At 36.8% G+C, this 23314-nt stretch overlaps 3 protein-coding genes across 5 annotated transcripts; all 3 read right to left on the bottom strand.

Annotated features, from left to right (window-relative positions):
- Nucleotides 1-314: 314 nt before the first annotated feature.
- On the bottom strand, nt 315-5273 carry LOC141909804 (uncharacterized). The gene is made up of 17 exons (XM_074800433.1): nt 5201-5273; nt 4462-4514; nt 4112-4229; nt 3845-3980; nt 3617-3753; nt 3386-3545; nt 3223-3294; nt 2952-3122; nt 2344-2412; nt 2239-2265; nt 2095-2151; nt 1975-2013; nt 1520-1588; nt 1415-1441; nt 1273-1326; nt 629-658; nt 315-532 (listed from the first exon to the last, which is right to left on the bottom strand). Exons 2-17 carry the CDS (start codon nt 4512-4514, stop codon nt 327-329), a joined length of 1425 nt encoding a protein of 474 aa, XP_074656534.1. The 5' UTR covers nt 5201-5273; the 3' UTR covers nt 315-326.
- A 403-nt stretch (nt 5274-5676) lies between these two features.
- Nucleotides 5677-7953, bottom strand: LOC141909803 (uncharacterized). Of its 3 annotated transcripts, XM_074800430.1 has the most exons (4): nt 7864-7953; nt 7525-7725; nt 7227-7416; nt 5677-7137 (listed from the first exon to the last, which is right to left on the bottom strand). In XM_074800430.1, the coding sequence occupies exons 1-4, from the start codon at nt 7886-7888 to the stop codon at nt 6060-6062; spliced, it is 1494 nt and encodes a 497-aa protein (XP_074656531.1). In that variant the 5' UTR covers nt 7889-7953; the 3' UTR covers nt 5677-6059. The 3 variants fall into 3 exon arrangements, with proteins under 3 accessions (XP_074656531.1, XP_074656532.1, XP_074656533.1); XM_074800431.1 differs by lacking the exon at nt 7864-7953 and having other exon boundaries at nt 7525-7815; XM_074800432.1 differs by lacking the exon at nt 7864-7953 and having other exon boundaries at nt 7676-7814.
- Nucleotides 7954-10649: 2696 nt separating this feature from the next.
- LOC141909802 (uncharacterized) lies at nt 10650-21789 on the bottom strand. The gene is made up of 18 exons (XM_074800429.1): nt 21547-21789; nt 19225-19487; nt 18084-18355; nt 17103-17214; nt 16677-16894; nt 16475-16594; nt 16142-16312; nt 15909-16048; nt 15579-15696; nt 15369-15455; nt 15094-15274; nt 14933-15022; nt 14775-14855; nt 14149-14209; nt 13995-14057; nt 13705-13889; nt 13434-13600; nt 10650-13355 (listed from the first exon to the last, which is right to left on the bottom strand). The coding sequence occupies exons 2-18, from the start codon at nt 19475-19477 to the stop codon at nt 13008-13010; spliced, it is 2667 nt and encodes an 888-aa protein (XP_074656530.1). The 5' UTR covers nt 19478-19487; nt 21547-21789; the 3' UTR covers nt 10650-13007.
- Nucleotides 21790-23314: the final 1525 nt, after the last annotated feature.

The raw sequence follows: 23314 nt of genomic DNA, 5'->3' as shown, positions 1-23314 counted from the left end.
TGTGCGATTCATACAATCAAATAACAGGCAAGTTGTAATAGCCCCCAACAAATTACCGGTACCTGAATTATGGCACTCAAGGAACTTGGGGATTTGCTCAGTATTCCATTTCGTTCAGTAATCCATTTGGGCTCTGTTCCAATCACAATATATGTATTGATTTCAGCATTTCTAATATTTTCTTTTCCAGAAAGACTGATGTAGACTAAACTATAATTTAATTGTTAAATTCACCAAAGCAAGTGAAGTTTCCTCAACAGCTCTACTCCGATCTCAATGAATGAAAAATGTAAATGAATTGGTTTCTTGTACTATAATAAATTCTTTTATTCTTTCAATTCAATTGGTTGATGTTTTTCTACAATACTTTGTATCTTTTTATCATACGAGATCACCATATCCATAACGGATGTCAGGTTTTCAATCGGCTCCCATGTGTTGTGTTTTGAAGAGAAGTCCAACCACTTAATTTTGTAATATTGTTGACCTCCTTTCGATTGATGACCAACAATTTTTTCCACCAAGAATATGTCTGGAATTAAAGATTGATATCAAATATACTACCACAGGCTACATATTACAATTGAAATTTTGCGCTTTAAGATGCTGTTTCTGCATAAATACATACCATCATTTGGTTTCTTTCTGGATTTATTTGCTAAAATGAAAAAAAACTCAATCATTTTTTTTTTAAACGAAACTACAGTGAACACCTCCCTTAGTGAACTCCTCTATTTAGTGAACGCCTCCCTTAGAGAACACTTTTACCCGGGAACCAAATTTTCCCTACTCATTTTCAATTAAACAGAACCACCATTTAGTGAACTTTACCAAATGAGTATTTATAGTGAACAGTGGTCCCATCCCAAAATAACCTTGTCCTCACTAGCGTGTTGTACCCAGGTTTCAACGTACCTGGGTTCAATGAAAACCCGCGTTCACGGTGAGCAGCGTCTACACTTAACACAGTTTCGGTAGTAAGGAACAACATCTTTAGTGCAAGTTCAAGGTCAATTGTGGCGCCTGAACTCTGCATTGAACGCGGGTTCACTGTCTAGACTAGCAAAAAATGCAGAGTTTTACGTGACAGGGGGTTTCAATGTGGAGTGTTCTTCAAGAAGGGTTTCTAAAACCTGGGTTTTGCGGAAAAATATGTGCTACCTCCAATTAGTGAACACCTCTCTATAGTGAACAATTTCTTAGGAAGCGAAGTGTTCACTAGAAAGGTTATGCTGTATTCGATTGGTATTAACTGAATTGAAGGCTGCATACCTGATTTCTCCTTTTTCTTTGTGACAACTTCGGTTTTTCTTTTTGTCATAGGTTCTGTTGAAAAAAAGAAAGGATAATTCAGCCTAGCTATTCAATAATATCTCATTTTATTTATTTTCTAAATATAAAGAACAATACGTACCTCTGATGATCTCTGCACTATCTGAATCTACAATGAGAAACAAGATAATTTACCCCAATATTACCATAGCTTGTAAGTTTATAAGACAAAAAGACTTAGTTGTACCTTCAGTGGCTTCTGGAAACAGAAGTTCTTCAGTTGGTGACGCTGCTTCTCCGTGGCTCATAGTATCAACTAATAAGAAATAATTCTAATATTATCCATCAGTTTCATTTCCATTTCATTTCCATTAAAACATATCAATTGATTTTGAAATAACAGACCAATGCATTACTTGGAAAAAAGCATATTGTATTTGTGATATAAGGAAAAAAGAATTGATACCATGTTTCTTATTTCTGAGCTTAAAAATTGACGCAGGTGGCCATGTATCTACTCTGTTTATTTACTTTTTTTGAAACCATGATCAAGCTAACAATAACAGACCTGGCAGTTACAGAAATAAACTGATTAGAAAATTTATTGCCGAGGACAAACAAGGTATCAATTTTTTACCTTATAAAACACAATAATGCTGATCTGGCTGCTTTGAAATATTTCTTTAAACGTGCATACCCTACCATTATTTATTTTCCTTTTCTTGATGCCAGTTTTGATTACTGAAAGAGAACAATTTTTTAATTGATTTTGTGCAATTATATTTTCATCAAAGACTGCATAGCTTAGTGTTAAAAACGTACCTGATTTCCCTGTTTTCTTTGTGAGGACTTCGGCTTTTCTTTTTGCCATATTAGGTTCTGATGAAAAAAAGAAAGAATAATTCAGCCTAGCGATACAACAATATCTTTTTTGCTTAAACGTAAGAATAACATAAGAATACGTACCTCTGATGATCTCTGTAGCATCTGAATCTACAATGAGAAACAAGATAATTTACCCCAATATTACCATAGCTTGTAAGTTTATAAGACAAAAAGACTTAGTTGTACCTTCAGTGGCTTCTGGAAACTGAAGTTCTTCAGTTGGTGACGCTGCTTCTTCGTGGCTCATAGTATCAACTAATAAGAAATAATTCTGATGTTATCCTTCCATATTCCATTAAGACATATACCAGTACCAGTACATTGTATTTCAATTCATTAAGCCCACACAAAGAAATACCCTAGTTCTTCAAGGTCAAATGCCACCCGCATCATAAAAAAAGTAAAAATCGAAATTAATTAAATTAAAATCGAAAATTCAAATGCGCTAACCCGCATTGGCAAACCATCAATCTGAATCGTCTTTTTTTATTATAAAAATTAAATCCTGCTCGCCCGCACCGCTGTATTTGTTATTTACTTACTTCCCGCATCTCTTATATAAGTCTCTGGTTTCGAGCTATTTATTTCAACTCTTTTTCAAAGGAGCTATGAAAATATAATTTGCTCACCAGCGTCACTTTCCAGAAAAAACCTGAGAAACTACGGTATTTCTTTGTGTGGCCTAATAATGACATTCAATATATCAACATCAAGATAAATGTTGATATATTATGTAATAGTGTGTCTAACTTAGTGTGTTAAATATCTATTACCGGTAAGTTGAAACAGTGTACCTTCGAAGTATATTTTATCTTCCTTTTTCAAAAGTGCTTTCAGCGAGTTTTTTGCATAAGATGATGGTCTTTTCAAAATTATTCCAGTTGGCAAATTAAATGCCCTGACTTGACCAGCATCAACCGCTTTGTAGCTGCATCTCGTCCCGGAGATACCCTTTATTGCTGAAGCTATATAATGGCGCATATGAAATGATTACGATTGTCAAATGCTGAATTTTTCGACTATTTGAATGTATAATCAAATCAAGTAGCTAAAATATATGCTTACTGTATTTACGATTGAACATATCTGTGACTTTCGATCGCAGTACGTTGACATCTTCTAATTGATTGTCATCATCTGAATGTAGCAACAAACGTATAGAAACTGAGACTGCCTGAATTATCTTAGTTAATGATAGTGAAAGTGTGTATGTTTGAATTATCTTTACCTGGCTGATAAAGTGACTTCAGACTTTGCTGAACCTCTCTCTGTTTTTCAAACCACTTTGTTGGAATTGGTGATCCACATATAAACATTCTATTCCCATCCTTAGTAATAGCAATAGCCACAACATCCAACTTTTCTGTTGTCGAAGTAAATTTATTTACCTGAAGTATAATTATGTTATTTAGATGACTGCAAATAACATAAACATTAATGGTTAAATGAAACGGCCTACCTTTTTTTCTAGTTCATGCACCAGAAATTCAATGTTATTTTCTTTATTTTCTGGGCCGATAGGCTGGCTGTGGCTTGCAGCCCTCTGTGCGTATGAAGCCATTGCTTCCTCTGTTTGGTCATTCCAATTTCCCTGGCCTAAAATGATATACAAATTACACACACCTCACTTTAAACAGGCTCAGCAACTACATAGAGGTTGACTAAAATCAACATGTATCTAGCTTACATTTTCCTTTTTTTTTATCAGAGAGATAAACATCGTACGGTCTGCATGATCGAATGCGCTGCTTCTTACTCAGATTTTCATAGTTGTAAATCCCAGCTTTCTTTCGACATTGTACCTTGTGGTTCTCTATCCATTTCTTAAACAGAATAAACTAAAACTTTTAAAATACAGTTTATCAATTTATCATTTTAGTAAAAGTGCTTCATCACAAAGTCTGGAGAAAACACCGTAGGCCCTAGATCATAAGAAAAAGTTATATAGGCCTACCTTAACTGATTTCTCTGGCATGCCTGTAGCAACACTGGCTTCTCGTACCATTCCTTTGGTAAATTCATTTCCACAATGAGTCATCCCTTTCTCATAATAGGACACCAAAGTAGACTGTCTGAATTCAAATTGAAACTAAAGCAGTTAACGACTGTTAAATGTAAGTAGCTTAAAAGATCTTTCATAGTCAAACTCGCCAAAGTTCATCAGAGAGGTTGTCATAAGTTATCTCTGATCTTGGAACGACATTAGGCTAAGTCAACAACGTAATGATAGTGCATGTATCAGTTAATTATAAGAACTAGGTCTGAATGGTTTGATAGTAGAGACCTGCCCAAGTGCATGCTTACCTTTCCTTGGTGTTTAATAATGGCCAATGGGTATTTTCAAATTCTTTGTCCATCTAAAAATAAAAAAGAATAATTGTTGACATCTTTTCATTCACTCAATGAAAAATGATGTGGCTGCTAGGCCTATAGTCTAGTCCTACTTCAAAATGGCCAATTGGTAGATCAAAAATGGTAGTGGATATTTGATCATTTCACCCTTTCGAAGCTAAACCCTAAACAAAGTGATGCATAATAAAGGTAGATAAATTGATTACAGTGGCGTTGGAAGTGCAGCGACTGCAGCGACAATAATTTACTGATGACGTTTTATTTTTAATACCAAGTTTTTGAAGAAATTAAGTAAATTCGCTGTGGCAATATTTAGAATCTGTCCAAAATCGGCATTTGGCTGCAGCAATAAAAAATTGCTTCCACCGCCCCTGGATTAGTTTGCTTTTTAGTAGGCCTACTGACTTAATAATTCAATACTCATTCCTCACTGAGTCTGAGCCTGAGGTACTAACAATGCGTCTATTCATCATTGTAGGAGTTAACAGACAATACACAATGCCATACACCAAGCCCGCCACACTTATAGCAACAAGCCTTTTCAGTGAGAGTCAATGAGCAGATGAATAGGACCTGTTCTCTCTCGCTCCTCCAGACTTAGGCTCTCGAATCCCCTATTTTTGCCCAGTAGTTACGAAATGAGTCGTTTAGGCTAGCTGTTTAAAGGCAACGTGACCAACTTAATTCTTACCTTTAAGATTTTTTTTTTGAACTGGAAGAAATAGGATCTGAGAGATCTTATGTCGTGAGTTGAACTCTTATCAGTCGCACGGCTGCTGCGGTGTGCAATGCCGGGTGGTACTGGTACCGGTAGTTTGGATGATGGATGAATCGCAATGTTGCACGCATTAAATGCATGATGGATCGAAACATTTTCACGAGTCAACTTCTGATTTGAAACTCGCTCTACCGGTACATGAGTTATATTTCTTTTTACGATAATGTAAACCAAAATGATCCCGAGAAAAAAATTCAACCCAGTCAACAACCAACATTTAACAGTACACGAAGTTTGGCTGATAAGGATAGTCATTCACTAGATTTCATCTACCTGCCACATTCCAAAACTAAAAAAATTAAATTCAGTTTCCTGTACATTTAAAAACAGTTTTTATTGAAATAACCTTTTGCAGAGAAAAAATATAATGAAATGCTGTGCAACTTAGATCATAATAATACAATTGCAATTAATCCTCGCAAAGTTTTTACAGGCCTAATTAATTCTATTATTTAAGATATTTATGGATCATAAGTCTGTACGTAGTTATTACAGTCAATAGTACATATAATAAAAAACAACTTTTAAACAGCATCACCCTTCTAAAAATCATCATTAAGTTATTATAACAAATAAATTCTATCATTTGATATCTATATGGATAATAATCCTGTAGTTATTACAGTTGATATGATAGTACACAGACACAATATAATAAAATACAACTTTTAAAAAGCATCAAACTTCAAAAAAGAAAACTAACTTTGAAAGTAACTACAGGCCATGAGTATAACCGATTGACCCTGCTACTTATGATTAAAAGCCAAGATTTTCAAAACAAATGAGAAGAATAGCGACAAGTACGTGTCCAAATATGTGCTTTCTTCTCCTCGTGGAATATGCGAGTAAATTTCATAGGACACTCACATAGATAACAATTATGATTGCTGCCAACCCAACGGTATATCCAGATATCATGGTTCGGACAATGGCAATTTGTGGTGGTACTCGAACTACCTAATTTTTTGTCAATACTTTTTTTAACCGCTTCGTTATAGGCACATATCGTATCTAGTTTATGCATTTGTCGAGCATGCTGAAGGAGATCTTTAAATTTTTCACCATACTTTTTGCAGTAAGGCAAAATACATCGATCAGCAATAACAACTTTTTCAGAAGTGTGACGCTTTTTATGGTCAGTCAGGTTGCCTCTAGACATAAATCTTAATCCACAAATATTGCAAGCATATTGTCCTTTTGGCACATGTCTTTTAACATGAACGTTCAAATTGCTCTTATCGGTAAAGCTTTTACCGCATATCTCGCATGAAAATTTCAGTTCTTTGCAATGTATTCTTGAATGACGATTAAAATTTGATTTATTGCCAAAAATTCTGCCGCACACCGAACATTCATATCCACTGTCTACTTTTTTACATAATACTGTAGCTGTATCGGGCGCAATAACTGATGACGAGTCCTGGTTCTTTTCGCTAACGTCACTTTTTAGAACGGAAACAACACGACGTCTATTACTTTTACGCCTGGACAAAGTTGTCGTAACATCAACACGTTTTACAGATACATTTTCTTCGATGTCCTGTTGCTGCTTGAGCTTTTTTAATTGGTCGACATGAATATTCCACTGTTCTTCGAAACTAATCGAATCATACTTCCATGCGAGGAAATGAAGTCCAATATTTAGGGAGGGCTTAAGTCCAATTGCTTTTTTTTCCATAAACAATGGTATAATCGATTTTGCATGTTCTTTAACTTCCTCCATTGGCCATGGCCCAATTGGCAATGCTCCACCATACTTTAACCGCAGAGCTTCCACGCGTCTAATCGTATCAATTTCGCCAATAATTGGGCAGGAGGGAAGAAATTCTTGAAATTCATGAGTATAAAAGCTGAAAAGAAAGATATTCAATTAGAAGATAGTTTAGTACAGGTAAGATAAGAATTTTGGTTGATAAGAGGATTTATTGTCCATACTTACAAATAACCATAGCCATTTCCGTGTATTTCAACGACCAGATCCCCACTTCCATAGGGGCATGTTGGTGGAATATCATGTAGTCCACAGATCTGTTTTTGGGCCTGTGTATTTTCCGCTACATTTATCACACCCATACATCTGGGAGGAAACTTACGAACATACGCAAATCCCACTCGTATTCTCTCTGACTCTGTGCGAAGTAAATAAAGAGGTTTCTTACTTATCATTGACATCAGATCAGCTAATACCAAGTCCTACAGCTATGCCTTGACAGTATATAAATTTAAACAATTACGACCTTTTACAGCAGCTCCAGTAAGCTTGTTGGCCGGGTACTGGTTGTTGAGTCGGAGCCCATCTGTTTCAACGGGCGTACCGAGGATCGGGGTTTCACTGCCGACTTTCTTCTGCCGGCCTTGTTCTTTGTCACTATCGTCTTCATCACTTACATCGAATGGTTCTATTCCACTAATATCGCTACTTGCATCCAGATCCACGCCTAGACATTCAGCCATCACGATGCAGATGCGTTCAGTTGATATAATTGATATAATTTATAGAAAGAAAAGAATTGGATCGTATCGTCGCTTCGAGTATGATAAAAGAGAGCTGATGTTAGATGTTACTCTTGACGCACCCGTGTTGTGCATGCGCATGCGCATTGCCTGGACCGTACGATTTTAGATTATAATCAAAATCATTGTATTTCACAAACGTCATCGCTTCAAACACTCGATGAAGTTTAAAACAAAATACGAAGCAAGTACGTCACCACGATTATTATAGTAATTATAGTGGTCGTTCTTATTTGAACGACGATATCAGAAACGCGCAACTGCTAATATATAACCATATTCGCAATTCACCAGAAACATACTGAGACAAGAACGACCAAGCAGGCAGAAAACATTAAACAATCATCAATATCCACATTTTTCGACTATATTTAGCGTGAAATAGAAGTTTCGATCAATTTTTCATTGTTGGTCGTTCTTGTTTGAACGACGATATCAGAAACGCGCAACTGCTAATATATAACCATATTCGCAATTCACCAGAAACATACTGAGACAAGAACGACCAAGCAGGCAGAAAACATTAAACAATCATCAATATCCACATTTTTCGACTATATTTAGCGTGAAATAGAAGTTTCGATAAATTTCTCATTGTTGGTCGTTCTTGTTTGAACGACGATATCAGAAACGCGCAACTGCTAATATATAACCATATTCGCAATTCACCAGAAACATACTGAGACAAGAACGACCAAGCAGACAGCAAACATTAAACAATCATCGATATCCACATTTTTCGACTATATTTAGCGTGAAATAGAAGTTTCGATCAATTTTTCATTGTTGGTCGTTCTTGTTTGAACGACGATATCAGAAACGCGCAAATGCTAATATATAACCATATTCGCAATTCACCAGAAACATACTGAGACAAGAACGACCAAGCAGGCAGAAAACATTAAACAATCATCGATATCCACATTTTTCGACTATATTTAGCGTGAAATAGAAGTTTCGATCAATTTCTCATTGTTGGTCCACCGTTCTTGTTTGAACGACGATATCAGAAACGCGCAACTGCTAATATATAACCATATTCGCAATTCACCAGAAACATACTGAGACAAGAACGACCAAGCAGGCAGAAAACATTAAACAATCATCAATATCCACATTTTTCGACTATATTTAGCGTGAAATAGAAGTTTCGATCAATTTCTCATTGTTGGTCGTTCTTGTTTGAACGACGATATCAGAAACGCGCAAATGCTAATATATAACCATATTCGCAATTCACCAGAAACATACTGAGACAAGAACGACCAAGCAGGCAGAAAACATTAAACAATCATCAATATCCACATTTTTCGACTATATTTAGCGTGAAATAGAAGTTTCGATCAATTTCTCATTGTTGGTCGTTCTTGTTTGAACGACGATATCAGAAACGCGCAAATGCTAATATATAACCATATTCGCAATTCACCAGAAACATACTGAGACAAGAACGACCAAGCAGGCAGAAAACATTAAACAATCATCGATATCCACATTTTTCGACTATATTTAGCGTGAAATAGAAGTTTCGATCAATTTCTCATTGTTGGTCGTTCTTGTTTGAACGACGATATCAGAAACGCGCAAATGCTAATATATAACCATATTCGCAATTCACCAGAAACATACTGAGACAAGAACGACCAAGCAGGCAGAAAACATTAAACAATCATCGATATCCACATTTTTCGACTATATTTAGCGTGAAATAGAAGTTTCGATCAATTTCTCATTGTTGGTCGTTCTTGTTTGAACGACGATATCAGAAACGCGCAACTGCTAATATATAACCATATTCGCAATTCACCAGAAACATACTGAGACAAGAACGACCAAGCAGACAGCAAACATTAAACAATCATCGATATCCACATTTTTCGACTATATTTAGCGTGAAATAGAAGTTTCGATCAATTTTTCATTGTTGGTCGTTCTTGTTTGAACGACGATATCAGAAACGCGCAAATGCTAATATATAACCATATTCGCAATTCACCAGAAACATACTGAGACAAGAACGACCAAGCAGGCAGAAAACATTAAACAATCATCAATATCCACATTTTTCGACTATATTTAGCGTGAAATAGAAGTTTCGATCAATTTCTCATTGTTGGTCGTTCTTGTTTGAACGACGATATCAGAAACGCGCAACTGCTAATATATAACCATATTCGCAATTCACCAGAAACATACTGAGACAAGAACGACCAAGCAGGCAGAAAACATTAAACAATCATCGATATCCACATTTTTCGACTATATTTAGCGTGAAATAGAAGTTTCGATCAATTTCTCATTGTTGGTCGTTCTTGTTTGAACGACGATATCAGAAACGCGCAACTGCTAATATATAACCATATTCGCAATTCACCAGAAACATACTGAGACAAGAACGACCAAGCAGACAGCAAACATTAAACAATCATCAATATCCACATTTTTCGACTATATTTAGCGTGAAATAGAAGTTTCGATCAATTTCTCATTGTTGGTCGTTCTTGTTTGAACGACGATATCAGAAACGCGCAACTGCTAATATATAACCATATTCGCAATTCACCAGAAACATACTGAGACAAGAACGACCAAGCAGGCAGAAAACATTAAACAATCATCAATATCCACATTTTTCGACTATTTTAAGCGTGAAATAGAAGTTTCGTTGTTGCTGTTGTTGTTGTTGTTCGACTCTACGGGCCTCCTGGTTTTTGAAGATCATTTTCAATCCAAAATACCACAAAATAGATCTAGCCGGCTCATCCACGTATTATATTCAAAGAAATAACGAACAACGAAATCATCTTCAATGTATTGTGAATGACAAATGAACGTTTAGCGTCACATATCTATTTATTCATGAACACGATAATTACACACATACACATATTATATAAATATTCATATATCATTACACTAGCATACCACGCATACAGGCATAGACTAATAAAAACAAACATCGCATTTCTAGCCAAAATATATCACAATATAAATTATTATAAATTTTACTCTATGTTAATAAAATCTGATGTACATGAGTTTTTTATTCAATAATTTGATGCAAAAATTCAGAAAAATACTTAAAAACACATTTGATATAATTTATAATTTCCATTGAAAAGAAATCAATACTGAAGCTGGCCAGGACATATTTGCAAAAATATTGTTCCAAATTCACAGGGGAACAGTAGTGGATGAACAGAGATTGAAAACTAGGGGTCCAGGGACACCATGCCCACTTGGGAAGTGGTTCCAAATGCTCAACAATCTAACAATTTCAATATTCAACGCCCCCTGGTGACCATATACAAAAACCAATGACCTTGAAACTCATCACAATCATAGAACATGTCAGCAGCTACAATTTTGTAATTGATTGTGATAACTAAATATGCCTTGTTACCAATCTAATATGGAAATACTAAGTTATTCTACTATTCAACGCCCCCTGGTGACCATATACAAAAACCAATGACCTTGAAACTCATCACAATCATAGAACATGTCAGCAGCTACAATTTTGTAATTGATTGTGATAACTAAATATGCCTTGTTACCAATCTAATATGGAAATACTAAGTTATTCTACTATTCAACGCCCCCTGGTGACCATATACAAAAACCAATGACCTTGAAACTCATCACAATCATAGAACATGTCAGCAGCTACAATTTTGTAATTGATTGTGATAACTAAATATGCCTTGTTACCAATCTAATATGGAAATACTAAGTTATTCTACTATTCAACGCCCCCTGGTGACCATATACAAAAACCAATGACCTTGAAACTCATCACAATCATAGAACATGTCAGCAGCTACAATTTTGTAATTGATTGTGATAACTAAATATGCCTTGTTACCAATCTAATATGGAAATACTAAGTTATTCTACTATTCAACGCCCCCTGGTGACTATATTCAAAACCCAATGACCTCGAAACTCACCACAATCATAGAACATGTCATGAACTACAACTTTGCAAGTGATCATGATAACAAAATACGCCTAAGTACCAATATAATAAGGAAATACTAAGTTATTCTACTATTCAACGCCCCCTGGTGACCATATAGAATAACTAATGTCCTTAAAACTCTCAACAATAATAGATGATGTCATGAGCTATAACTTTCCAATTGATTGTGGTTACAAAATATGCATAGGTACGAATATAATAAAGAAATGCTAAGATATTGTATTATTCAACGCCCCCTGGTGGTCATTGACAAAATCCAATGACCTTGAAACTCACCACAATCATAGAACACGTTATGAGCTACAACTTTCTAATTGATTGTGGTATCAAAATACGCTTAGGTATCAATATAATGTGGAAAAACTTTTTCCCACTTACAAATGAGTACTGGCGACACCAAGATGGCTGCCAATTGCGTCATAATTGGCTGATGAAAAATAACTGTCTCAGGTCTTAAAACATCCCTTTCCAAAGAATACCCATCACAAATTGCAAATTGAGAAATGGCAAACCAGTAGGAAGCTACAGGGCTCAGAATTTGGGCCAAAATTTACATTTTTGGGCACTAAAAAGGTCATAGGACGGCCATCTTGAGTCCGATCGACCCAATTTTTGTTATGCTGATGGGCCCTGGGAAGATACACATACATCCGAAAGATCAAGGTAATTGATCAAAGCGTCTTAAAAATTTCCCTCAAAAAGTTCAAATTTTTAGTCAGGAATATGATCAACAGCTAGTAGACCACAATAATAAAAGGAAATTGAGGTGTTTGTATAATTACCTATAAAAAATTATATTTTGAACATATTTCACGGAATTCCGGGAATTTTAATTTTACAATCCAAGGTCGCCATCAATGTCCGATTAGCAAAGTTGTCTGAGCATGGCTGCACCATTTCCATGGCTGCACCATTTCCATGGCTGCACCATTTCCAATCAAATTTGTAACATCCGATGTAATAAAATATTTTTTGATAATGATCTGTGCCGATATAATGATTTGATTTAAAAAAAAAAAAATTACGAGAAAGGAGTTTGGTAGTCGGTCGGCCAAATATATTTTTGAAAAAAGTTATTTCACCCAAAATTTTGAAAAAGGGTCGATAGGCAATTATATCTTATTCTGAAAATGATTATTTGAAACGACGAAATATCGGGTCAGTCGGGCGCGAGTTTTCTTTTCTGTGGCCTAAATTCCAAATTTGTGTGGCCTAAATTCAAAATTAAACAACTACTTCTGTGTCAGACTCTTGATCATCAGAATCAAAAGTATACAGTGCGGAATTGGAATCTTCCGGTTCAGCAGTTTGTTTTTCCACTAAATTTGAGTATATTTCTTGACACGAGGAAATGCGTTTATGAAGGAACTTCAGTTTTTCATATATCAAACTCTTAAGTCCCTGATCTGCATCGTCATCTTCCCTGGCAGCAAGAAGATCAGCTCGTTGAATCTCTAAATTCTGTATCACATGAGAAAGTTCAACCTGAACCATTTGCTTTTCTTCTATCGACCTTTTCAGAGTAAACCAACTGCCTAAGGCTTTACGTTGCATTGTAGTTAAAGCTGACATCTAAAGGAAGAACAAGACAGGAAATCAAATACGAGAAAAATTTTGTAGCAAGCTCCACCGAGAAGAATAAAGACCAACCTCGTTAGACAATGGCTGGTAAATTGTGCTTTCGAGATTCAGAGCATCTTTAGAACTAATTCTGTTGATATCCGCAGTCAGACAATTGTACAAGTTAATGGCCTTTTTTATACTTTTCACAACCCGCTTCCGCTGCTTGATCAGACGACTTGCAATTTTCTGGCCACCTAAAATTTAGTGGGGTATATACATGAGTTATGTCTGTTCTGAAGGGATTTACAAGGGAGGAATGACAATGTAGCAATTATGTCACATGGGATGGCAGTTTCACCTGCATGTTTTTTTGAAGCTTTATCAAGAACCTTCATCTCACATGCTAAGGTTCGCATTTGTCGAAGATATGCACAACGTTTCCTGTCATTCATTGCTTCCATTAGATTGATGTATTCGTATTGAGAACTGGACCATCGAGTGAGATTCCGAATATTTTCAATTGATTGAAGTCTTGCATCCAGTCTAAACGAGACAACAGTATCAGTATCATCACAATGCCACCATAATGAAAACTGACAGAAAACAAGCTGAAAACTAATACCAATGTACGTAGTTACTCCAACTTACTCATCTCTCTCTTTAACAAGGGTCATACATGTGGCACCATCATTAGAGCTCTTTATCATTGTACTGAGAAAAAAAATATATTTACATTCATATTTCATTTAAGTACTTAATAAGTGCACCTCTGATGATTTATCTCATAATTACTATAACTTACCAGACACTGTAGTATGTAGACAAGAGCTTGACGTATTTTTCTTGCCATGAGGATGGGTTTCCTTAATATTGAAAAAGAAAAATAATCAATACAACAGGCCTTAAAACTCTTTCCACACCGTGGGTTAAATATTTCGCCTCATGAGATGACTATAGCTGATGTCGTGGGCAAACTCATTTGCCAGGGATATATCTAAAATAATTTCATTGAAAAAAAGTTTATAGGGCAATTTTTATTGGTTTGTCAAGTGGATGAGATCTCAGTCATGTATCTGGTATACTATAGTATAGAACTATTAGATGGCGAAGCTGTGCCCACTGCTGTGCCTACTTTACCTAGTCAAGCGAATAAGCTGTTAGTAACTTATGGCAGGTGACCTCCATTTTTTCCCAGATTTCTAATTCAAAGGTCAATAAGTCAGCGTGACCCTCAATGGACCCAAACCCTAGAGTGTATCATATAACCATTCATGAGCTTTCAGAAAATTATTGGTTTTGGGGTGTTGACTTAGTTCAATGCCACGTGTTCACAACCCCGAAAAGGTCCAGCACAGCTGAGTGGAATTTCATTAATGATGATCAACATGGAAAGAGTTAAACTTGTTAACACCATGCCATAACTTTTACCTTTATCTCTTTTATGAGTCACTGATACCTTTTCCTGGAAATTCCACTGTTCAAAGATATCATCTCTCCCAGTAGCTATTTCTAAAAATAATGAAAAGATACATGTAAATTCAGCTTTATTCCTCTAGCAAATAAGATACATGGTGACAAATCGAGACCTGGAATTATCAATGATATATCGGCAAGTTCCTTTTCTGCTTGTTCTATAGCTACATCTGCTCTCTTAAACCGCTCAAACAATGCGAATTCTGAAACCACAAACAAAAATGATGTCAAAATTATCAATATGTGATAACCATACCATCCTGGATTTACTTACCAATTTTATTCATTTTCTTCCATGTATAATGCTGGGCTGCTAATGTAAGTAACTCTAACCTACGATTTGGAGTCTGTTCCTTTGTGATTAGAGCAAATCGTCGGATATAAGACCAAAATCGTTCCATAGTTTCTCCATCCGTCAAACCAAAATTTTCCAAGCGACGTGGACTTAAGTTTGTCTGAGCGATAATAAAAGATAAAAAAACATTTTTTTTTTCAAATAAATATAATGATCCAGTCAGAAGAAAACTTAAACCTAGGTTAGATCCATACTTGACAATTGGCTTGATGACCATAGCAGTGAAATAATGGAATGGCAAATTGGAGATTACCCGGCAACATTCTTGAAATATCTGGTTTCTGAAAAAATATCAAATGCACGTGGTAGTTAGAATGGGTTCAGGGAAACCATTCTCATTTGGGAACTAGGGATATTGTTTCAATAACATGGTCTATGGGCAATAACTAAGAAATGGCATCTACCTTTAGATATTTTTGCAATACACAAGCTATGTCATACATAACTACCAATTCTAATTGATTATGCTCAACTTGCAGCTCTGCAACCATATGATTCAACAGCGAAACAACGTAACTGAGCCTGGAATATGAATCAAACACATTCTCACACATCAAAACTAGGGATCCAAGGACTCCATGAAATCATTGACTATTTTAATATTCAATGGCCTCTAATGAACATACACAGAAACCAATGATCTTGGCACTCATCAGAGAAGATTTCATGAGCTACATATTTGCAATTGATTGTGGTTCCAAAATATGCACATGTAAGATACAGAACTAGATTACCTTTCACCGTGCCTTAGATTTAGCATCGCTAGTGGAATCTCATGTCGTGAACATGCCAAACCCATCACACCAGTATAATCCAAATTGACAGCTTTGTTTTTGGCACGGATGTCTGTTCCTGCCTGGAAATTATTACATTCCTGGAAAAATTAATCAAATGGCAATTTCAATTAAATATATTAATATATATTGTATACAATCAAAACCATTTTTTTCAAAACCAAAATATTTACACCATCATCAAGTTTGGATGTATCACAACATCTCAAAACATACGAATCTACATTGCCTTGGTCTAAAAATATTGGTCTTAAGATTTGTGGGGTAGAGTAACTCCTTCCTGCATTCTTTTTCCGAACCAATCCAAAATTAGCATCAGCTGACACAAAAAGTTTACCATTATCCTAGGAAGATGAAAATTGATTTTCAAAAAATATTTCAGAATACAGAAGACTCTGCCTATCCGGTAATCCATTCAATCTAAATGAAGGTCCAAATGGTACCGGTTAAGGCGGGGTCTATTTTATATGGCAAACCAGTGTCAGAAATGCAGCCAGAAGCCATACCTCAGGACAAGCCAAGCACCGCTTATAAGTGTAAGATTTCGACAACAGATATTCCTCACAAGTTATCAATCTAAATCTACTCAGACTCTCACTTGTCAGCAGTCTATACAACTGTGAGACCTACGTAACATCAAAGCACATCAAATTTTAGTTAACAATGAAATATAGACAGGAGATGTGCACTTGGGGTGTATTACTTTACCTGGTCAAGCGAATAAGCGTTCATCACAGCATACGTGTCTGCAAATGCTCTTGCTGACAGCTGACCTTCTATTTGGAGAGTCGTAAAAAGTTTGAGAAAATCAAATGATGCAGCGTATGTTGGCTGGGAAGGAGATGCAGGCCACAAACGATGATTGGTTAAAGCAATAGGTAGACTTTGACATTCGCAGTGCTGAACTTTTTTCGCATCACATCGACCTATTAATCAATATCAAACATAGCAGTGAATAAATCTTAAGTAAATTATGGTTGATTTTGATTTTAACCGTCCTGGTGAATTCTTGCTGTTTGGTTAAAGAAATTTACTTTTTTAGATCTAAATCCAGATACTGGCATGCATTTTAACCTACTGACAGATAATGTCATTTATAAAACAAGAGTTAAATCTTGAGCAAATTATACATACCATAAGAATCGAAGACTGTAATAATTTTTTCTTCAATCAAGGTACAATTGCATGGTAATCTGCTGAGGAGGGGTGGCTCCCTAGGACACACATGGTTAAAAAAACCATCCATCTGTGCAAAATAAAAACATCATAAAATACAATGTACGTAGAGTTTTTACCATTCATTCACGTTTCCACTGGTAAGGCCAGGACCAAAAGAAGTACTAAGGACTTTTTCAGCAATTTTAGACCCAAATGGAAGGACTTCTTGACTGAAAAAGAATACTTTCCAGCAAAATTAGGACCCAAGCAGGGCCCACAATAGGCGATTTTTATCACTGAATCCAGGCATCCTCACTTGCCAGGGCTTGATTACCGCCCGCTAAAGCTCCCGTCAACACAAACCCTGGCCGTATACCCTTCATTGGTCTATTACATCGCCCAAAATTTCGTGGGCCGAGAGGTTAACACTGAATGCCCACCCGTCTATATATCTAGCCAAAGAGATGCATGATTTGTCCTACATCATTACCACGCATATGATTGACTGGAGTGAAATATAGACTGGCGGACACTGTCTGGCCAAGAAATGGACAATGTAATAGACCATATGAAGGGTTTGTGGCCAGGGTTTGTATTGGCGTGAGCTTATTATTCAAAAACATTTCCAATGTGTGCCAATGTCAAATTTTGTGCAATATTTCCAAGCAAAGAAGCGATAGAGACATGAGATTTCAAATAAAAAACAACCTTTTTAGACGCAAAAAAAGACCTTGAGTGAACAAATTTTGACCAAATATACCAATTGACCATGAAGTGTATTAGAAATTTCCCTTGAAAACTTCAAAAGAGCTGATTTTAGCAAGCCAAATATATGGACAGACAATTGAATTAAGTGTCTTCAAAAGTTCGCCTTGACAGAATAATGGACATATGACAGTTGAATAGTGAAAGCTAGGCCCCTGGGACTTGAGTCCCACATGGGCTATAAATACTTACAGCTTGCCACTGCTTCAATCGATGGAAAGGCAAATATGTATGTAAGTTTATGCTGCATTCCAAACAGTATGTAGCAAATGGATGACAATCATCACATCGAAAAGGCTCTTGTTCGATTTTTTCGCAGATAAAACATTCAAACGACATCGGTTTGTACTGCTTCAGAGCAGATTCAGTGAGCTTGTCCGATAACTCATCCCACGCATGGACTTCAGACACTCGTCTCTTTCCATAATCACCATAACTGCCTTTCGTTGCACTTTCAGAATGACCTTTTGAGTTAAAAGAATATTCATTTGGATCAATCATTTTAAAACAAGATGTAGTTATAGTAGTACAATGCCATCACCAATGCCTAATGGGAACATCCGGCAAATTAACTAGGGGGCACCATGCCTACTGGCTGGTTGAAAGGCTCCACAATCTGGCGATCTATAAAATACAGATATCAATGACCTTTTGCAACTACAATTTTGCTTTTGATCGTGGTAACAAAACATGCAATATGGAAATATCATACGTTATTCCACTATTCAATGCCCCCTGGTGAACATTACAAAACAGAGAGTCATGACCTTGAAACTGACCACAATCATGGAACATCTCATGAGCTACAGCTACGCAAAAAAATTGCTGCTACAAAATGTCCCCCCCCCCTGTTTTATGATGAGATTTTACAAGGACCACCTTCACAGCACTCAAGAGTTCAAAGAGATCGGCTCTATAACGGAAAACGGCTCTATAACTTTTTAGTGCTTGGCCCGTAGTATCTACATTCCCAGTTTCGTCAAGATGAGATTATAATTGTTGGACAAGAAGCGATTTAAAGATTTTACAAGCGCCACCCATACAGCGCCCTCTAGAGATCAAATTCGGAAAAACGGCTCCATAACTTTTTAGCCCTTGGCCCATTTTCACTTCATACCAAGTTTGGTCAAGATTAAAAAAGAACTGTAGCACTAGTAGCAAATTGAAGCAAAAGCTGATGGAGGAATGGACGGACGACGACAGATAATCACTCTAACCCATCAGCTCCACTGACCTTCGGTCACAGCCGAGCTAAAAATTACATGTACCATACAAATGGATTTCTCTCAACGAATTCATTTGATTGAATAAGAGTGTATTAGTATTGACTTACTATCAGTTGGATCAAGTGATTCATAGTCCGAAGATTCAGGCTCAGTTAAATTAGATGAGCCAGAATCAGGAACATTTCCTTTTATTTCCGACTGCCCACTGACGCTTTGAAAAACACCATCTTTGACCAGGTATAACATCGGTTCTTTTTGTTTCTCTCTTACAACTTTAATAGGCTTCATTTTTCCAGATTTTACGATGGTTACCTCAGGATAATCTGTATGCAATTCTTTAATAGTTCTTTTGCGAGGCATGATGGATAGACTGAAAAATAAGTGCTGGTAAAGGTTAGAAGTAATCAGATTGCATGTAGCCTTTCTGGTCTTTCGTTATATTAGTACACTAATAGGAAAGCACCAGTTCAAGAACTCAACGGGGGCCAGGATTAGTGCCTATTTTCCTCCCCTATTATAAGATGCGGTCCACCAGCTGAACCAGAGGCTCAGGAAACATGACCACTTGTCACAAAATTCAATGCCCCCTGTTGACCATATATAGAAACAAATGAGCTTGAAACTCACCACAGATAACTGGATTCCAGTGGTGCCCGAGGTGGAATGGTGTATTACATTGACTAGGCACCTGGTTTAGTGTGGCAGGGGTGCGCGCTGTGGCTGTGTAGCAATGCCAAAAGGTTTAACTCCCTGCCGAGGGAGGATGATTTTTATTTACGATTTGATAGAACTGATTTAAGTGTAGGGTGCAGGGGGGCGGATCTAGGGGGTCAATAGGGTGGCTAGGCACCCCCTCAAACGCCTTCAAAAAATTTTTTCGTGTAAATAGCCTATCTCTAAGAAAATAAGAATGTTAGCTGCCTCAGAATCAGAACTAACAGTAGCGTTGCGACATTATTGTATGTCACCGTATGCTACGAGCATTCATCGAGATGATCGCTCGTAGATACAAGTAATGACTGACAAAGGTGGCTATTTGAGGATATTCAAGCGGGAAGTGATCAAATCGAAGTGCTGACAGTGTACGCTGCTTAGCAGGAGAGAATTAACAAATCTCATTATATAAAAAATGCATCATAGGCCCATGGCTATTTGGTTGATAAACGTCAATCACCGGCTCAATACGTCCAGTGCGGGTGTAAAAATAAGGGTGTGGTTATTCAGCTGGATCCGGTCACCGACTTCTGAACAATATTTTGCCGGATATTTCTCCCCGCATATGCGCAGAGGTGCGCGACTTGAAGGAAGTATGGAGAAAAGAGTTTGAGAAAGCAGAGCGAGACTCGAATCCGGGTCAGTAAATTCACCTAGCGCAGCGTCTTCCCACTAGACCACCGAGCTCGCTGAAAACCACCCGAATGTTTTAACTAGATATATAGCCCCACCTAACCCTATCCCTAGTTGTGAAACAAAACCCTGGACCCTCTTCTCACCCTCTTGACATTAACCCTATCAAAACCCTAACCCTAAACCCAATATAGGCCTAATGATTTTACTTATACATAATATATGGATCCGGCAAAATATCTTTTAAGTCGGTAACCAGATCTGGCTAAATAACCACTTCCTAAAAATAATCGGCCGAAAATTTCAAGTTTGATTCAGGTGATTCACTAGGCGTTTGTCGTCACCGACTGAATATTTCGGGCGATTAATGCAGTAGCCATGCCCGTACTAGGCCTAAAGCGGTGATTCACTGGCAGCACTTTGAGTATACGGCCATGGTGGCGCACTGCCTATTTGATTTAATAAAATAATGAAAAGGTCGGCAAAATACTGAATAGGCCGAGGCTAAGTTGGAATTTATACTAGGCCCGGAAATCTAAGGCATTATGCATTACCCATTTTCGATTTCCATTATAAAAGGGTCCTCCTTATTACCGAGATGACGTAATTTACCGAGATGACAATGACCTGAAATATAACCTAGTATATTTAACTATTCCTTATCAATTTTAACACTTGAAATCATGTTGCATCAGTAATAAATACCTTCTAGAGTCATATTTTACATATTTTTCCGGATATTTTGTAAAAAAAATTTGACTTAATCGTAATCTCAGTTAGCAATAAAATTTCATTAGATTTGATTGATCGACGATCTCATCTCAGTAAAGATATTTTTCTACAAAAATATCCGATAAAATATGTAAAATATGACTCCAGTAGGCATTTATTACTGATATAATATGATTTCAAGTGTTAAAATCGATAGGGAATAAATAAATATGTTATAGGCCTATTTCTTTATGTCATCTCGGTAAATACGTCATCTGATCTCGCCCTCTCGGGTAATAAGGAGGACCGTTATTAAATGCATTTGGATTAACGGTAAGGCTTTCTTCTTCGACGACGTGCAAATGACTTACTTGATCAATCTACTTAGAGATAATAATAGACTTTAATTCACGTTTATCGACGACGATGTATCGTAAGATCCAGTGGGTTTTAAGTAAAAAAAGTAACGCGCGCCACGTTCACTAAAAATGCAGAATGTCGACCGATTTACGGCCAATACTGTTGATGTTCGAATCCCAGAATAAACGACCGAGTGTTAACGCGCTCGCCCTTCTGGCGATGAGTATCTAAGAAGGGTTACCATAATATAGTATACTATAACACGGGGCGATAGACTATCGAATGAAGGTTTACCCTTCTTTAATAAAGTATCGGAGAAGAGGATGTGTATCGGGTGCATCTAGGCGTGTCATAGATTTCCAGGTATTGTTGTCTGTGGTAATAATTATTTTACCACGGTTCCCTCTGAGAGGGCTGGCCACTTAAAGGTGATATCTGACATCAATGTGTTTCATGTAAACGTTGTACCGGTAACAGTCTAAATTTGAACGAGAAATACACGTTCGGATTTTAAGATAAATAATGATCCGTTAGTAAAGAAATTAACGTTTAGGCAATATAGAAATTATATGAAATCTAAAAACTATGCTGATCAGCTTGATTTCGAATTGGTGACGAGTTTAATACAGTTGAATTCATACCACAGAATACGATTTAGACCGGACCTCGTGCCAGTTCCAACCACAGAATAGTCCGTTCAAAAATTTGGATCGGACCTGGGTTCGCTCTTTTAGGTCCGTCAAAAACCGGTCTAAAATGGAAAAGGCAAATTCGGAATGGATTGTTTGCTCGTGTGAACGCTTGGGCTGGTCAAACTGGACCGGACCAAGTTTAGGCCGGTCTTAACGATGTCGTGTGAACACCCCTTTAAACTTCACTCGGGGTAGACTATCTTACAAGTCTCAACTTTACCGAAGTATAAGACATGTATGGCTCTCATTCGTATGACAATATGTATGGTTTTGAATTAATTTGTTTGTAAAACAATTCAAATTACTTTCGGGAATAGCATAATCGTCGAGCAGTGAATAAATATTGAACACAAAGATTCGGTAATTATCGAGAAACGAGGCACTTCTTAAGTCGATTTTTGTCGGGGATATTTCGCTTCATCTCCTTAACACATACGTCGAGTGTGTCATTTGCAAAAATGGGCAGTCTGAATAGACCATGAATAGACCAGGGTTAAATGGACGGGCGGACGTCTCTAATAAACGCGACGTGGATACTTAAAGGTGTCTTTTTCCGAACCGAATCTGACTTACTGACAGTAATTAATAAATGGCTCAAGTCTGTTAGGCCACACAGAAATACCCTAGTTTCTCATCAGATTCTCTTCTATGACGAGGGCGGGCGAATTTTACTTTTATTGTTTTTTTTTTTTAATAAAAAGTTGAAATAAAAAGCTAAACCCGAGACTTATAGAGCAGATGCGGGAGGGAAGTTTTGTTCCCGAATGACAAAAATACCAGTAATGCAAGTAAATAAAGTAAGTTTAAATAAAGCAAGTAATATGCATAAAATCTTTTTGTTCATGCCTTTAACCAAGTCCACTAGCCGCTCATAAAAAAAAACCTTGCCAGGGACTACGTTTGACTATAAACTCCCGTTGAACTCTATTTTCAGCCAAATAACTATCAACCTCATGCGACGTAATTATCTCATTCAAGACTTCATTGGCCGATGTAAAAGTAGATGCATTGTCGGATGTACATTTTCTAGGAACTGACCGGCGAATAGTGCACCGCTTAAGAGCCAGAATAATCTCGTCAGTATTTA

Source organism: Tubulanus polymorphus, chromosome 8 (assembly GCF_964204645.1).
Source record: "Tubulanus polymorphus chromosome 8, tnTubPoly1.2, whole genome shotgun sequence".
Lineage (NCBI taxonomy): Eukaryota > Metazoa > Nemertea > Palaeonemertea > Tubulaniformes > Tubulanidae > Tubulanus > Tubulanus polymorphus.
Note: the sequence above shows the minus strand (reverse complement) of the source record. Positions and strands in the feature narration are given on the sequence as shown.